Source organism: Belonocnema kinseyi, chromosome 1 (assembly GCF_010883055.1).
Source record: "Belonocnema kinseyi isolate 2016_QV_RU_SX_M_011 chromosome 1, B_treatae_v1, whole genome shotgun sequence".
NCBI lineage: Eukaryota > Metazoa > Arthropoda > Insecta > Hymenoptera > Cynipidae > Belonocnema > Belonocnema kinseyi.
Genome location: NC_046657.1, coordinates 73291884 through 73311373, shown reverse-complemented (window position 1 = coordinate 73311373; position 19490 = coordinate 73291884). Strand labels below are relative to the sequence as shown.

At 28.7% G+C, this 19490-nt stretch overlaps 1 protein-coding gene across 4 annotated transcripts in view; it reads left to right on the top strand.

The window, feature by feature from the left end:
• Positions 1-19490, top strand: part of LOC117167463 (telomerase-binding protein EST1A) — a 356887-nt gene that overhangs the window by 301134 nt on the left and 36263 nt on the right. For 3 of the 4 annotated variants that reach the window (XM_033352451.1, XM_033352433.1, XM_033352424.1), the window contains one exon: positions 14963-15125. In XM_033352451.1, coding sequence (XP_033208342.1) covers positions 14963-15125 — 163 coding nt within the window. The remainder of the gene's footprint in view (positions 1-14962; positions 15126-19490) is intronic. The other variant, XM_033352441.1, reaches the window with a different exon arrangement.

The window sequence follows — 19490 nt, the reverse complement described above, 5'->3', positions numbered from 1 at the left end:
TTAACTTGGCAAGTTACATTCTTAGTTAAAAAATAAATTTTTAATAAAGGCATAACAATTTTTTATCAAAATTGTTATATTTTCAAGCAAAGAGCAAAATTTTTAATCAAAATTTTGCATCCTTATTTCAAACAATACCATTTTGATAAATTTTTAATTTTCTACAAGGTAGATTAATTTTTAAGCAAATGCGATAAGTTCTCATCGAAAAACATAATAATTGATATTACTACCAAAAAAGACGAATTTTCAAGAAAATAGTTAAATGCGCAGTCAAAATGAAGATTTTTCAACAAAATACTTATCTTTTCAACCAAAAAGGATACTTTTTAACAGAACTTTTAAATTTTTAACACAGTAGAATAATTTTTAACCGAATAATTTAATTTTCAACTTTTGCTTCGCTTACTTTTGTACTCAAATTTCATTATTTACTCAATTTTCGAATAACTATATATTTGTTAAAATTTTTCAGCGCACGAAGTTTCGCTGAATTAGAATCTGAAATAATGTATTCAATGAATCCATGTAACGTATAATTTACTATTATTATGAGTAATATTAAAGAGCGAGATATCATTCAAAGATTTTAATTTTTTATATCATTTTAGATTTTAGTGAAGTTTGATATTGTGAAAAAACTAATCAGTTAATAATTAATTAATCAGTTTAGAACATAGAAATAAGCAAACAATTATTTTCATTGATACATTAAAATAATTTCTACTTTGTATTTTTATAAAATTTAGAATTATGAACAACAGTTTCAACTAATTTCAGAAAATTTAAAATACATTTTTGAAATTTGAACGCAGCTACTCATTCCACAAACTCACACAAACTTATAGGAATTACATAATTAAAATAAAGGCATATCAGAAATAAATAAACTTTTATCATAGAAATTTAAGTTGCTCAATTATACTTTTTTTTTTTAATTTTCCCTTTCATTTCTGAAAATTTGAGGTATTAGTAACCTTTTACATTAATTTAAAAAGAAATTAAAACACAATAACATATAAATCTAAAAATTGAATGCAGATGTACCCATTCCACAACATCAGAATCATTTGAAAAATTATGTAATGGAAATAGGGATGTTTTAATATAAATAAACTTTTATTATGCAAATTATATCCAATATTAAATTATAATATTTAAAACTAATTCCAGAAATAATTAGTTTTAACAGAAGCAATTAAAAGTTAATCAGTTCCAAACATAAAAAGCATTAAAAAATCATTTTCATTGAATCATTTTAATAATTTTTACATTATAATTTCTTTAATTCTGAAACAGAATTTCTATGTGTTAAATTTATTAATCAAGTCGTATAACTGTAAAGAGGTATTCTAAACAAAAAAATAAATTTTTATTTTAGAAGTAATACCTGATATTGAAATTATTAATTGTCAAAAATCATCAGCTAAAAATTAATTAAATAGTTCATAACATAAAAAGCCTCAAGCAATTATTTTCATTGAAAAATCCAATTAAAATTTTTATTTTTATTTCTGGATATCTTTATTTGTTTTGAAATAATTTCAGAAAATTTAAGTTTTAACCTATTCATTTAATAAATATTCAATCATTTCAAAGTAAAAAATGCATTAAACAATTATTTCCATTGAAAATTCAAATAATTAAAACTTCAACAAATTATTTTCATTATGACATTTAAACAGTTTTTACTTTTAATATTTTTTCAATTTGAACATTTTTTTATGTTTAACTTTAATTAATTATGAGCTTTTAAATAATTCTAGAAAATATAAATTTTAGCAGAATCTATTAATGATTAATTAATGAGTAAGGATCATAAAAATAATTTAATAATTATTTATATTAAAATTTGTATGTACATATAATTTTGAAGATTGAATTCAAATACTCAGGTTCCAACATCGCAAACATTAGAAGAAATGATTCTAATTGAGATATTTGGAAAAAAAAAACAAATTTTATTATAGAAATAATAGCAAATATTGAATTTATGTGACTTAATTGAAAACAAATTATTTTCATTTTTCTGAAAAAAACCAATCAGTCAATAGTTAGTTAATCAGTTCATAATATAAAAAGTAATGGTAAATTACTTTCATCGAAACATCAAAATAATTTTGACCCTGTAGTTTGCTAAAAATTTGCAGTATTAATAATAATTTAAAATAATTCCATAAAAGCTTAAATCATATTGACATATAATTTTGAAGATGGAATTCAGATAATTATTTCAAAACATTGAAAATATTTTCAAAATTATGAAATTGGAATATAGAAATTGTAAATATAGATAAACTTTTATTATACAAATCATATCCCATATTAAATAGCATAACCTCAAACCAAATAATATATTTATTTTCTTAGTTAAACAATACTCAACTTTAATTTTTATATAATTCAATATTGTGACAAAAGTTAATCAGCTAGCAAAAATTAAGTAATCAATAACATCAAAAGTATTAAATAAATTATTTTCATTGATTTCGTATTTTTTGTTTCCGTTTCGTTATTTTCATTGGTTCCGTAATCAACCAATAACTAATTAACCAGTTTACGAGATAAAAAAGCATCAAAGAATTATTTTCATTAAAAATATATAAATAATTCTTATTTTATATTTTACTTGAAACTCAAAATTGCATCTCTAAAAAATGTCATTTATTGTTTTAGTTCACCTTTTAAACTATTCCCAGGAAAAATTGCATGGACAAAATGGTGAACAAAAATGATAATGAATTACTCGAGCCATTAATTAATCAATATAATATTGAGGTGGCGCCACGAATTTGGAGAATTCTACAGTAATAGAAGTAGAAACAATATTGTCGATTTCTACTATACAACATTGCTACCGAGATGGAGTTTACTGAAAAAGATATATTTCAATTTTTGCCGCCAAAAACAAATAATTTTTTGAAAACAATTCGACCATATAGTTATTACTCAGGATTAGAGTTGAATCACTCCAGATTGGAACTGGGTTACTGGAATTACGCCGCATTTCTTGTGGATCACTTTGATATAATGGTATTGTTGGCAATTATTTGGATTTCCTCGCATTAGAGATGGATTATTTCTGATTTTTTTATCTCTTTGTCAATCTAAATTCACGACTATCTTTTTCCAGGTCTTCTTCTCTATCTCATCCTATGCTACGTCTATCACCGTCTATCCTTTTCTGTCTCTTTGTCAATCTACATTCACGACTATCTTCGTCAATCTTTTCTCTGTCCCATCCTATTCTACTTCTATTAACGTCTATCTTTTTTTATCTATTTATCAATCCAAATTCATGACTACCTTTTTCAATCTCCTCTTCTCCATCTCATCCTATGCTACGTCTATCAGAGTCTATCCTTTTCTGTCTCTTTGTCAATTTAAATTCACGACTATCTTTGTCAATCTGCTCTTCTGTATCTCACCCTATTCTACTTCTATCAGCGTCTATCTTTTTCAATCCCTTTGTCAATATAAATTCACGTCTTATCTTTTTCTATCTGTTTGTCAATCTAAATTCACGACTGACTTTTTCCATCCCCTCTTCTTTATCTCATCCTATCCTTTATCTATACAAGTCATTCTTACTATCTTTCTGGCAATCTAAATTTCCGTCTCTTTTTCAGTCCCTGTTCTATATCTCATCCTACTCTGCGTTTATTTTGTTTTATTTCTTTGTCAATCTGAATTTACGTATATCTTTTTCAATACATTCTTCCCTATTTCGTCCTATACTGCACATGTTAACGCTTATCTCTTTTATCTCTGTGTCAATCTAAATTCACGACTATCTTTTTTCATGTCTTCTTCTCTATCTCATTCTATGCTACGTCTATCAGCGTCTATCCTTTTCTGTCTCTTTGTCAATCTAAATTCAGGACTATCCTTTTTTATTTCGTTTTCTATATGTCATCACATTCTATCTCTATCAAAATCTATCTTTCATATCTCTTTGTCAATCTAAATTCATGACCATCTTTTTCAATCTCCTCTTCTGTATCTCCCCCTATTCTACTTTTATCAGTGTATATCGTTTTCTATCTATTTGTCAATATAAATTCATGTCAAATCTTTTTCCATCTCTGTGTCAATCTAAATTCACGACTATCCTTGTCAATCTGCTCTTATGTGTCTCACCCTATTCTACTTCTATCAGCGTCTATCTTTTTCAATCTCTTTGTCAATATAAATTCACGTCTATCTTTTTTTATCTCTTTGTCAATCTAAATTCACGACTATATTTTGCAATCCCCACTTCTCTATCTCATCCTATCCTTTATCTATACACGTCACTCTTACTATCTTTCTGTCAATCTAAATTTCCGTCTATCTTTTTCAGTCCCCTCTTCCCTATCCCACCCTACTCTACGTTTATTTTATTTTATTCCTTTGTCTATCGGAATTTACGTATATTTCTTCCATATATTCTTCCCTATTTCTTCCTATACTACATTTTTTGACGTTTAGCTCTTTATCTCTTTGTCGATCTAAATTCACGACTATCTTTTTCAATCTGCTCTTCTGTATTTCACCCTATTCTACTTCTGCTAGCGTCTATCTTTTTCTATCTCTTTGTTAATCTAAATTCACGACGATCTTTGTCTATCTCCTCTTCTCTCGCATCCTATTCTACTTCTATTAACGTTTGTCGCTTTCCATCTCTGTGTCAATCTAATTTCATGACTATCTTTTTTCATGTCTTTTTCTCTATCTCATTCTATTCTACGTCTATCAGCGTCTATCCTTTTCTGTCTCTTTTTCAATCTAAATTCAGGACTATCTTTTTTTATCTTGTTTTCTATATGTCATCCCATTCCACTTCTATCAAAATCTATCTTTCATATCTCTTTGTCAATCTAAATTCACGAATATCTTTTTCAGTCTCCTCTTCTGTATCTCCCCCTATTCTACTTCTATCAGTGTATATCTTTTTCTATCTCTTTGTCAATATAAATTCATGCTATCTTTTGCTATCTTTGTGTTAATCTAAATTCACGACTATCTTTTTTAATCTCCCTTTTGTATCCCCCCTATTCTACTTCTATCGGCGTCTATCTTGTTCAATCTCTTTGTCAATATAAATTCACGTCTATCTTTTTCTATCTCTTTGTCAACCTAAATTCACGTCTATCTTTTTCTATCTCTTTGTCAATCTAAATTCACGACAATCTTTTTCAATCCCCTCTTCTATATAACGTCTCATCCTTTATTGAATGTTTTGCTGCTAGGTGACTAACGTCAAAAGTAACCAACAATTGAAATCAGTTTTCAGTATAGAAGCCCGGCAAACCGCTCTGCCAAGTTTCACACTGTTTTCAACTAAGGTGTGCAAATAAATGTTACGTGTGTAGGTTAGGGTGTTCCAAAAATGCATGACAATATTTTTTTGCATGCTAGAGGGCAACTATCCCCGCCATTTTATTCCAAATCCGAAAAAAGAAATTCCCTAATTTATTTTTATTTTTATTTTTTTTTTATTTTAACAGGTGCCGGTTTTAACTTGAAGTTTTCCATGTAAAATGCATGGGGAAAAATCACTTTTTTAAATTCTTAGAATAATTTTTTAGGATCTGAAAAAATGGGACGGAAAAGTATGGGGGCCTGTAGAGAATTATCCAACGAAGAATTTCATCTATCAGGCATATGGGTTTGACACCCCTAACACGCCCCCACGAGTACCTGGAAACTACCCTTAAAACCAAAAATATCAATTTTTCATGAGATCGACATTTTGCGCACTGTATTCTGGTCTTTTTTACCTACAATTATTAATATTGGTCTAATGGAATATTTATTATAATTGGTTAATTAATTTTCAATTCTTTCAACAAATTGAATTTCTTTAAATAATTTTTCCTCGAAAATTCGTTTTTTCTTCTAAAAATGATTACTATTAGTCCAGTAGAATATTTTTCAACATTGATTAATTAATATTTTGTTATTTAAACAAATGGGATTTGTTTAAATAACTTTTTTCGAAATTTCGTGTTTTCCCTAAAAATTATTACTATTGGTCTAGTGGAATATTTATTAACATTAGTTCATTAATTTTCAATTGTTTAAACAAATGGAATTTCTGTCAATAATTTTTTAATTAAAAATTATTAATATTTCTTCAGTGGAATATTTATCAACATGTTTTGATTAATTTTAGTCAAAGAACAATTTTTTAATAGAAATTCTTACTTAAATTTAAGGGGGGGGGTAAAGGTTTCAGCGTAAAAAACAACACTCTTTTTTGCGAATTTTTGTAAGAGCATGGATCGAGCAAATGCATTTAAACTTTTTGTACATTATTAAGTATACTTTTGGAAATATTCTGTAATTTTTTCATATGAAAATATTTAAAAACAAGCCGGTGGCAGAGATTGTCCGAGAACGTTTTGGAAAAAAAACAATTCGCGGTGTTCACTGTACCTCGGTCGGAAATTATCGGAAATCAAAAACCGTTTAAATTTAGTCAAAGTATCATCAAATCCTGCCCCCAACGTTTTCTGATTATTTTTTTTTTGCATTAAAAAAATTTTTTGGTCATCTAAAATGCAATGTGCTATTTTTTACGAAAAATTCCACCATTTCGGGAGTGGAAAACACCCTTAATGTAAAAAAAATGTTAACTTCGAGAGTTTTTTTCAGATAGACTTGAAATTTTGGGAGTATATTCTTGAAATGTTTAACAATAGGGAAATACAAACAAAAAAAATCGATTTTTGGAAAGTGCAAACCTTAACCCCCCCCCCCCCTACTAATGATAAATTAATTATTAATTATTTATTAATTATTACTGATAAATATTCCACTAGAACAACAGTAATAATTATTATTTTTTAAAAATCGAAACGAAATTATTTATACAAATTCCATTTGTTTAAACAATTAAAAATTAACAAGCCGATTTTATTAAATATTCCACTAGAGTAACAGTAATAATTTTAAGGAAAAAAATAAATTTCCGAAAAAAAATGTAAACCAATTCAATTTGTTTAAATAATTAAAAATTAATTAACCAATTATAATAAATATTCCATTAGACCAATATTAATAATTGTAGTTAAAAAAGACCAGAATACAGTGCTCAAAATGTCGATTTCATGAATAATTGACATTATTTCTTTAAAGGGTAGTTATCAGGTACTCGTGGGGGTGTGGTAAGTATGTAAAACCCATATATATGATACATGAAATTCTTCGTTGGATAATTCTCTACAGGCCTCTATACTTTCCCGTCCCATTTTTTCAAACCCTAAAATTTTATTCCAAAAACTCAAAAAAGTGATTTTTCCCCATGCATTTTACATGGGAAACTTCAGGTTAAAACTGGCACCTGTTAAAATCCAAAAATGAAAAAATAAAAAATTAGGGAATTTCTTTTTTCGGATTTGGAATGAAATTGGGGATTGTTGCCCTCTAAAAAATAAAAGCCTGTTTGAGCCACCCTAGTGTATGTATATAATGATAAACCTCATGTTGTCTTTCTTGTACGTCATAAACGTCAAATTGATTTTAAAAATAAATTTCCTAACTTTTCGATGGATTCCCGAATTTTGAGGATTAAAAAATTATAAGAGTACTGTATCACGAAAGATAGAAAAAGAAATGAAGATTCAAATTTCTAAAGAAGAAATAGAATGAAGTAAAGAAAAAGAATCCTTTTTTATGAAAAGCAGAGAAAGAGATTGATAAAGATAGAAGTTCCTAAAAGATAGATAGACTCAGGGATAGAAAAAAAATAGAAAGGTAAAGAAAGAGACGGAAAATGAACTAGTTTGAGAATAGGGGGAGATAGTGTTTTAGGAATGCAAATTCAGTCATTGAGAGAGATTGAATAGTTCCACCTTTTCCTATCCCCCAATTTCTATTCTGCTCAATCTCTCTCGACTTCGAGCAGGTCAGCGGATTCCCAGAGTTGTTACCCTCTCGACAGCGATTGGGTTTGACCTAGCTGGCCTTTTTCTTTGTGAGACTGAGAGCAGAGGTGGATTTTCAGACATATGGAGCGGATGGGAAGAAAGACGACCGTCCAGGTATCGAATATGGTTGAGAGAGCAAGGAGGTAAAGGGAGGTAAAGAGGTGGAGCGGAATTAGCTTGGCAGAGGGCATCAGAAACTTGGAGAAACGAGAAGGATCGGGTGGAAAAGTGGGCACCGTCTAGGTACTAGCTCGTAACTCCCGAGCTGATTTTATTACGGGTTCCTCGACGAGGCTCTTGTGGAATTAGCGTGCCTGCACGAGCCGACTACACGACGATATATTAAGGGTAATCGCATTCATAAATGCAACAGTTGCGCTACAACTATCCGCCGCGTGTAATGCCGCTCGCAAATCAGATCGGCCCTTGGGCTCAAGATCATAAAATACACCCACGCCACGTGAGGAAGACCCGAGGATCCTCGATGACAGCCCGAGCATCTGGTCCCACAACATCCTTCAAGGCGGAGTTAGTGATCAGTGGATCCACTGGGTCCAGTTATTTTAGGACGAGAAGAGACAGCTTCTAAAAATTCGGTTCAGGAGGTTACTCTGGATTACAGAAAGATATGGTGGATTGCTCCGCCTAAACTAAGATCATTTTTCAACCAACAATACAAAGGTTAAAATTTCCGTTAAGGCCATGTGACGAGAGGGTCACGTGACCAAACCTGGTCTTCAATTTTTCTTTCCCAACTTACGTCTAAACGAAATGAGGTATCGCTCTGAAAGTTTGGGATATTAAAGAGGAGGTAATAAAGTCCATGTCTCTGTTTTGTTCAGGTGGAAATTTTGAGAAAAAAATTTTTTTTTAAGAAAGTACAAGTGAAAGTTTTCTTTCCCAACTTACGTCCACACGGTATAAGATATGGTGTTAAAAATTTGACACGATAAATAGAAGGGATGCAAGAATGTGTCTCTGGTCCTAAATAATTAGAATAGTGAAAAAAGTTTTTTTTTTTAATTACTATTTTGGAGAAATACCGACCTTGCAAGAACTAATGTTTGCATTTGAAATGAAAATAAACATATTTGGTCTGACATATGTATCAGTCTGGTATCAGCTGTGTCAGAGAAGCACTAGCGCAGCGAGTAGACAGCTTCGAACTTCTGGGGGTCTGTGGGTAAAACAGATTGCATGATTACCGTCAGAGAAAGTTAAAAATCAAACTTCTGCTGTAAAACCTAAATGTGTCCGTCGATAAACATTATTTGCATAAATAAACTTTTTTCTTCCTCCAACCATTTGCAAGGCCATAAACGAGCCTTTAATATTTATTAACATTTCCCGAAAAAAAATTCCGCGTTATTTAAACTTTTAATTTTCAATATGGGTGGAAAAATATTGATCTTAGGGCTGACTTGATCAGCTGTTGTACTCATCACATGGCCTTAAAAATTTTAATTCTTAAACAAACAAAAAAAAGATTTTGTTAACAAAATAGTGTAATTGTCAATCAAAGAAATGAATTTTTAACAAAATAATAATTTTCTAATTAAAAAGATAAATTTTCAACCATAAATACAAAAGTTAAAATTCGCGTTAAAAATTTTAATTCCTAAACAAACAAATATTTTTTTAACAAAATAATTTTTTAACCAAAAAGATAAATTTTCAACCAAAAATACAAAAGTTAAAATTTCGTTTAAAAATTTTAATCCTAAAACAAACAAAAAAAAAGATTTATATAACAAAATAGTGTAATTGTCAATAAAAGAAATTAATTTTTAACAAAATAATAATTTTTTAATCAAAATGATAAATTTTCAACAAAAAATACAAAAGTTAAAATTTCCGTTAAAAAATTTAATTCTAAAACAAACAAAAAAAGATTGTTACAACAAAATAGTGTAATTGTCAATCAAAGTAATGAATTATTAACAAAATAATCATTTTTAACCAAAAAGATACATTTTTAACCATAAAGACAAAAGTTAAAATTTCCATTAAAAATTTTAATTCTTAAGCAAACAAACAAAAAAATACTTTTTTTTTACCAAAAAAGTGTAATTTTCAATCAAAGGAATTAAATTCTAACAAAAATAATTTTTGAACCAAAAAAATTAATTTCCTACCAAAAAGACGAATTTCCAACAAAAATACATGAATTTTTAATGAACATGATGAATCTTTAACTGGAATAGTTGAAATTTTTACTAAAAAGTGGAAATTTCAATTAAGAAGATCAATTTGCTACTAAAAAATAGAATTTTCATCAAAATACGTGAATATTTAACCAAATTGTTGGTTTTTTGTCTGAAAAAGTAGATTTTCAACCAAAAATAGAATAGTAAAAGTTCTAATTAAAAAAATTTATTTGCAGCCAAATAAAAATAAATTTTTAACCAAAGCGATGAATTTTCATTTAAAATGATGAATCTTCAAGAAAAACAAATTAATTTCAGAAATGAGTTCAATTTTGAACTAAGAAAGACTGTTCAGTTAAAAGTGAAAAAAATCTCATTCAAAGTGGTTTCCACCAAAGAAGCCAATTTTTCAACAAAAGACTTTTACTTTCAAACAAGTTCTATAATTATTAAAAAAAAATTATTTTTCCATTAAAATGATAAAGTGCAATTTTCTAACAAACATTGAAAATTAATTTACAACAAAATAAATGAATTTTAAAGTGAAGAGCTGATTTATCCTCTGCAAAGGATAAATTTTCAACCAAAAATAGAATAGTTAAATTTTCAATAAGTTTCAATAAAAAAAGAACCGAAACTGTACATTTTTTTAACTATGAAATTAATTTTCTGCTACTAGTATAAAAGGTACCTTTTTAAACTAAAATTGAATAGTGACATTTTTTATAAAAAAGTAATTTTTTTACCATAAAAGCAGAAATCATTAACAAAAAATACAAAGTTTAATCAAAGAGGTAAATCTTCAAATGGAATAGTTAAATTTTAAAGAAAGTCGATTATCTTTGAACCCACTAGTTGATTTTTGAATAATAAACACGATTTTTTAAAAACAAAAACATTCATTTTCTACCTAAAAGTACCCATTTTTTTACCAAATAATTGAATTTTCAACTAAAAAAGATACATTTACAATAAAAAGTATGGAGTACAACCTTCTACCAAGTAGTTGAACTTTCAACTAAAAGATATTTTTGAATTAAAATTGGAATATTGAAAGTTTCACTTCAAAGAATGAACTTTTAACCCCCAAAAAAAACGAATTTTTAATAATATAGTTTAATTTTAAATCCAAGAAGATGAATTTTCAATAAATCAGTTGAATTCTAAACCAAAAAAGGAGGTTTTAACAAATTTGTTGAAGTATCGACAAAGTAAATGAATTCGTCATTAAAGTTGAATTTTGAACCAAAAAGGTCAATTTTAATTGAAGAATATTAATTTTCCACCGGAAAAGAATTTTTAACTTAAATTATTCTCGTGGGATTACAAGTGGATTATCAGGGATTACTGCGAATCAAATGTCGATTACTCCGAATAAGAAATATTCGGATATAAATGTTTCGGATAATCTGCTATCCAGAAGATAAATCTTCTTAAAAGCTTCAGGCCATCGCGACAAAGGCACTCATCTCGATCTTGCTTTCCATTTATCAAGCGAACCTTCGAGGTCGGATCGATTTGTCGATCTTGCTCTCAATTTTCTTGATTACTGAGATTGCAATATTCCTTTCACCGTGTTTAGGCTTCCTTTTTGGCTAATTAAGGTTGTAGTTGACCGATGTTATTGACCATTAATAGGGGTTCTTATTGTCTGTCGTTAAGGATTATCATTGACAGACTGCTGCCTCCGGAACTTATCAGCGGAAATCCTTTGTATTTAATCAGGAATAAAAAAAAACATACATAAAAATTTTTTAATTTTCCAATGAATGATTTAGAATTATTGTATTCCAAATCAGTACCACTTAATGACAAATTACACAATTTTTAGTGACGATTAAAGAATTTCTATAATATATTGTGAAAAAATGCCACTATTTTCGTTGTATTCTCCAAAATCTTCTTGAATGGGACCGTCAGGTTAAATTAAGAATTTTTTTAAATTGCTTTCGAAAAAAACCTCGTGGGCGATGCCCATTTGACCGCCGTCTACCTGTTTACTCCCACCATTCAAGTTACCCTCACGCAGCAGAGGTACCACCAGACTGCTGCCGCCGGAACTTACCAGCGGGAAACCTTTGTACTTAATCAGGAATAAAATTCTATACATAAATTTTTTCTAATTTTCGAATTAATGATTTAGAAATATATTATGCCAAATCACTACCACTTATTTACCAATTACATATTTTTAGTTAAAATTAAAGAATTTGGCATAATAAATGGTAAAAAATGACATTATTTTCTGGGTATTCTCTAAAATGTTCTTGAATGGAACTGTCAGGTTGAAATTAAATTTTTTTAAAAATTTCTTTCGAAAAAACCTAGCGGGCGATGCCCATTTGACCGCTGTCTACCTGTTTTCTCTACTTCCACCATTCAAGTTACCCTCACGCAGCTGAGGTATTAACAGACTGCTCCCGCCGGAACTTGCTAGCGGAAGTCCTTCGCACTGAATCAAGAATAAAATTCTATAAATAACAGTTTTGTAATTTTTTAATCAATGATTTATAAATATTGTATTCCAAATCTCCACCACGTTTTTACAAATTACATATTTTTAGTAACAATTACATCATTTCTATAAGACATTGTAAAAAACGACACTTTTCCCCAAAAAAAATATTTCCCAATAATAAAATTCCAGTATTATAAAATTCCTAAATTAAATAAATCCCGGATAATAAAATTCTTGAATTGGAAAATTTCCGATTAATAAAATTGCCGAACAGTTTATAAAATTACCGAATTTTAAAATTCCCAAATAATAAAATCCCCAAAAGAAAATGGCCGAATTATAAAATATGTGAACTGGGAAATTTTTAAATCATAAAATTTAAACAATATTTTTAAAAATTCGGATATTTTATCATTCGTCAATTTTCTGTCGGGAATTTTATTATTCGGGAATTATATATTTCGTGAACTTTATTATTTTACAGTTCTGAAATTCGGGAATTTTATTATTCGGGATTTTTCAGTCGTCCCAAGAAAAAATGAAAAAAGCGCTCCGATAAATAAGGGTATAGAGCAAGCACGTAGCCTTGTTGAGAATTAACTGTTAATTTTAAAATTGTTTGTTAAAATGATGAAAATTAGTTGAATTATTTAATTTATTATTTTAATTTATTATTTTTAATTAAATTATTAAATTTATTATTTTATTAAAATACAAATAAAAAAACAGGGTGTCTACTGACCTGCATAATTCGGAATTGTCAAGGAATTTTTATACATCAGAAAAAACCCGAAAATGTCAGGTAATTTTTTTAAAGTCAGGAAATTTTTTGCGAGCCAGCTTAGACTTTTTTTAAATTTTGATACGAAATTAAATAAAAATATTTTTTCATTTGGAAATGTAGCTTTAAGTTACTAAATTTAATAGTTTTTTGAAAATTAATTTTTGTTTAAAATTAATTTCTTCACTGATTTAACGGTTCTATTTTTGTTTGAAAACTCATCTTTTTTATAGAAAATTAATTGAATCTTTCTGGTTGAAAATGATTAATCCTGTAAGTTGAAAATGCATATTTTTTTACATTGTTTAAAATGAACTTTTTTGTTAAGACTTTTGGGCTAAAGCTTCATCCCTAGTTGAAATTTTAACTATTTTGTTAATAACATGCTTTTTTTTATTAAAAACTCTTTTTTTATCTGAAAGTTGAACTTGTTGGATGAAAATTCATATTTTTTTTTAGGATTGAAATATTGAAAATTGATTTTTTAACTGAAACTTTAAATATTCCATTTTTGTTTGAAAAGTGATATTTTGTAATCAAAAGTTGAACTATTTTATTCAAAATTAACATCTTTGGATGGCAATGCAACTATTTGGTTAAAGATTCAAATATTTTGAAAATTTGTTTTTTTTTCTTAGGGAAAAAAGTTAAACTGAGATGTTAACTATTCTCTTTTTAGTATTTTTTAGTTTCAAACGCAATTCTTTGATCGAAAGGTTATATTTTTTTAGTTGGAAATTCATGTATTTTGTTGGCAATGTTTTTTTTTCAGAAGAAAAGTTTTTTTTTCTTTAAAAATTCAACTATTTCTGTTAAAAGTAAAAGTCTTTTTTATTGTTAGAATTTAATTTTCTGACTGAAATTTAAGCTTTTGATTTTTGGTAGGAAAGTTTTCTTTTTAGTCTTGTATTCAACTATATTGTAAAAAATTGACATTTTTTGGTTGAAAATTAAGCTGCAATTTTGAAAAGTAAGTTAAAAATCTGTCTCTTTCGGTAAAAAATTAATATTCTAGTAAAAAATTTATTTATTTGATTAAAAGTTCATCTATTTTTTAAAAATTCATCTATTTTGTTTTTAGAGAATATTAAAAAATCTTGTTCAAAAAAATTACTAGGTTTTTAATTGAACTCTCCTTATCGAGTTCCTTCACACAGAAATCTTGTTTCGTTACAGTTAGAGTTAGAACAGGACATTGTTTAGATAGTGTTATCTGGATGGACAATGGGCACACATATCGTGTCCCGTATCGATTGTCGTGCAACAGATGCTCATTACCTTCTGCAGAGTTACAAGAAAGCCTCTTTGGTATTCCCATTCGTCTTATTGATTGAAAGGTTAAAACCAAATTTAAAAAAAAATAAAACCATCTGAAAAACAGGGAAAAGTCAGGAATTAACAAAAGAATTGCTATGATTCAATTAGTAAACTAAAAAAAAGTGAAGATGCCTGGAATCGAACCCCGGCCAGAGCCAAGGGATGGCAGCGCGTTTCCTTCGCTTTTTCCGAAACTGTAAAATTCTAAAATAATATCTGTTATGGACATTTTTTGTTTGTTTCACCTTATGTGAAGAAAACAAAAGGTTTAAGAGACTCTTTTTATTTAAAAAAGTTAACTTGTAAATTTCTCTTCCATCTTAGTTTTAACTTAAATTTTTGTCAGTCCATCTTGCAGAAATCCTCAGTCTCTGTAGAGATCGAAGTCAGACCGAGACAACTGGTCCCAGACACGAATTGCTTCATCGATTATTTGCCTCAACTACAGAGCATCGCCAAGGCTGTTTCCGGTGCTCAGCCAATTTACACGCTGATGGTTCCACTCGTCGGTAAGTGCATCGATAATTAAATACATTAACGAACGATTCCCATTTTTTTGGTTACTCGAGACTGAAGGCCTTGTCTACCACGCATCTTCAGAATTATTTTTTTTTTATACTAGCCAGTTGAAATACAATTTCTTCAAGAGTTGGGCCTTATATTTTCAGGCCTTCTATTTTTGGGTCTTCAAATATTTTCGAAAATTACTTAATTTAGCGTGGTCCTAAAATCTTATTTTTAGGCCTTATACTTTTGGGCCTCAAAGTATTTTCCAACATAATTTAGTTGGACCTGATATGGCTTACTTTTAAAGGCCCCAAATTAAAATGGCCCGAACTTTTTAACCCTGCAAGAGTTGGGCCTTACATTTTTGTGTCTAATATTTTTGGACCTTGTATTTTTGGGTCCTAAAATGTTTCAAAAATCATTAAGGCTAGCGTTTAGCCTGGTCCTAAATCTTTTTTTTCGGCCGTAAAATATTTTCAAACGTAATAAAGTTGGTCCCAAAATGGTTTATTTTCTAAAGATTCAAATTAAATGCCCCGTGATTTTTTACACTTCTTAACTCTTCAAGAGTCGGGCCTTATATTTTTGTGTCTTTTCTTTTTGGTCTTATATTTTGGGCCTTTTTGGTCTCGTATTTCGGGCCCTATTTTTTAGCCTTATATTTTTGGGCTTTAAAATACTTTGAAGAATCATTCGGTTGACCTCGGCCTTAAAATCTTATTTTTGGATCTTATATTTTTGAACTCTGGAATTTAAAGGCCCTACGTTAAAAATGACCAGGGGTTTATTTTTTATATCCACGTATCTTGAGGAACATTTTTTTTCTAGCTATTTGAAAATGAAGTCCTGCAAGAATTGGGCCTTATATTTTTGTTTCTTTATTTTTTGGGTCTTTGTTTAGGCTTAAATATTTTCTAAAATCATTCGGTCTAGTCTGTTCCTAAAATCTTATTTTTGGGTCTTATATTTTAGGACCTATCGTCTTTAAGCATCATATTTTGGGGCCTTAAAATAAATTAAAAAATCATTCAGTTTAGCGTGGTCCTAAAATCTAATTTTTAGGTCTTATATTTTTGGGCCCCTTGTTTTTAGCCTAACATTTTTAGGCCTTAAAATACTTTAAAAAATGATTGAGGCTATCCCGGTCCTAACGCCTTGTTTTTGCGTCTTATATTTTTGGGCCTTGAAATATTTTAAAAAATCATTCAGTCAAGTCTGATTCTAAAAAAAAATTTGCATTTTATATGTTTGTCTCCTGCATTTTTGGGCCTTTTTTTGTACCTTAAAATATTTTCAAACAAAAATTAGTTGGACCTAATACTGGGTCCTGATATCGTTTACTTTTAAAGGCCCAATATTAAAAATAACTAGGGATATTCAAATAAAAAAGATTATTTTCCAACAACGAAAATGAATTTTCTTCCAGAAATCAAATTTCCATCCAAAAAGTTGATTTCACTAATAAAAAAGAAATTTTAAACTGAGAAGATTAATTTTCTATTAGAGAAGACAAATATTCAATAAGGTACATTAATTTGTAATCAAATATTTGACTTTTTTACCAGAAAGATGAATTTTCGTATCAAACTACAATTTTTTGTATCAAATTACGAATTTTCTATAAAAAAGTAAGAATTTTTAAAAAACAACAAAATTTTCAACTAAATATTTCCAAAAGTAGGTATTATGTTAGCCCAACATTCATTTTATTAACTTTTGGCTTATTAGTTTTTCGTTTCCTATCATTTTTAAATAAATATTAGAATTTTTGTTCGAGAAGAATTAATTAAAAAAAAATGAATTTTATATCAAATAGTTCAATTTTATACGAAATTCTGGAATTTTTAACAATCCAGTTATTTTCAAAAATGATGTGCTCAAATTTTTATCGATAAAAATTGATTTTTTATGAAAAAACGGATTTTGTACCAAATAGTTTAATTTGTACGAAATTCTGAAATTTTCAACCCAAGAATATGAATTTTCAACAAAAAAGTTAATTGGCAAAAAATAGATAAATTTTCAGTTTCTAAAAAATTGTTTAAGCAGAAAATTTTTACAAAAAAAACATGACATTTCTAAAAAGAAACAAAATTTGAATTAAATTGTTAATTCATTCAACCAAAAAGACAAATTTTCAACTTAACATTTTGAACAATGGATGTAATGTTTGTCCGAATTTTAATGAATTAATTTTTAGTATTTTTTAGTTTCAAATAAATGTTTGACCAAAACATTTTCTAACAAATTCATTAATTTTCGAATGGAAAATATGAAATTCTACAAAAAAGCTTAATTTCTAACCCAAAAATATCAATTGAAGCTCATTTTTAATTATTAAAAAATTGTTTGACAATATTTTGACACAATTTTTAGTAATTGATGAGACTATTCACACCATTTTTTATTTCTAAAGTGAGTTCGAGTGCTGTCTTTGGCCTCAACCTTTGTTTGAAAAATAATTCAGCCTAACCTAGTCCAAAAATCGCTTACTTCTAAAGGCCCAAATTAAAAATGACTCGTGATTATTTTTCTTAAATTTAACCAGCCATCCAAAAAAGCAATAGAATTTTTTTGGATTAAATTGCCAAAGATTCTAGGCGAATTCCTTTCCCGAAAATGCAAATTTGAGATTTGCCGGAACTCGTTAGTGAGAACAGTCAAATGTGCGGAATTAATGATTCTCTCTTGAGTAAACGATCGACTAATGAGTTATAAATACAGTTTACAACACAAAGCGAAGGTCGATCAAACACAGAGACGGCCACAAAAGAATGGAGATGGAAGGATCTTCAAAATCGGAAGATCCATCTATCACTGTCGAGCAATTATTAATACTCGTCAACAAGTTCCCCAAATCGGATTCTTCCTTCTTGATGATGAAGCACTTTTTAATTCGTCATCAGGAAGCTGACGCTTATTCTACAAACATCCAATCAAAAATGAATTTAGAAAAAGGTACTCCTTCTGGTGGCTATCTTCATCCTCCTCATCCTTCACCTCCTCATCACCCACCGCTAAAAGTCCAAGAACCAGGGACACTGGACCTTGCGTCATCGCCAATATTAATGCCATGTACCTTAATTAATTATTGAAGAATTAATTTTCCCTCAAAATTAGCATGATCTCGGAACTTAAAAAAGGGGCTCCTAGTGGCTATCCTCATCCACCACCTCCTCCTTCATTAGTCTAAGAGACAGGGACACCGGACCTTGCGTCATCGAAGATATGCGACACTAGACCTTGCACAATCGCGAATAACGATCTATAAAATTAGGAATGATAGTTTGCATTTGGGGTAGTAATGAACAGCCATATGGGCAAAGCAAATCCTGAGCCCACGTACCTTAATTAATTATAGAAAAATAGATTTTCCTTATAAATGAGCATAATCGCGGAATTTAAAGGGGGGGGGGGGGGCTCCTCTTAGTGGCTATCCTCATCCTCCACCTCCTGCTACATTAGTCTAATAGAGAGCGACACCGGACCTTGCGAATAATGATCTATAAAATTAGGAATAATAGTTTGCATGTGGGTTAGTAATGAACCGCCATATGGGCAAAGCGAATCCTAAGCCCATGTACCTTAATTAATTATGGAAAAATAGATTTTCCTTAAAAATTAGCATGATCGCGCAATTTAAAAAAAGGGGCTCCTCTTAGTGGATATTCTCGTACTCCTCCTTCATTAGCCTAATAACCAGTGGCACTGGATCTTGCGTCATTGCGGATATTGATCAAACAAAATTATAAACAATTGTTTGCATGTAGGTTATTAACGAAACATTAAAACATTAAAAAATTGAAAGTTAATTCTTATCGTTAATAATCTAACCACACCATTTTTGGTTAAAAATTGATCTTTAGTTTAAAAATTCAAGTATTTGGTAAAAAAATTATAGAAATGAAAATTGTATAAACTAAAAATTAATCTAATAAATTTTGAACTAACATTGCATCCATTATTCAAAATATTTAGTTGAAAATTTATGTAATTTGATTAAAATTGTATCTTTTGGTAAAAAATTTAACCATTCAAAAATAACTTATTTTGTTATAAATTTGCCTTTTCTGGTAGAAGATTAATCTTTTTGGTTCAAAATTTAACTAGTTTTCGTTAAAAATTCATCTTTTTTATTAAAAAATTTCATTACTTGGTTCAAAATTAAATTGTTGAGTTGATAATTTACATTTTTTGCTGGAAAATTCAACTATTTTGTAAAAATTTCAAGTTTTTACTTCGGAAATTAAAAAATTTGGTAGAAAATTGAACTATATTTGGTTGAAAACTCGTTTTTTTGTTCAATCTTTTTTTTTTTAATTAAAAATTTAACTATTTCGATGTAAATTAACTGCATTATGGAAAAT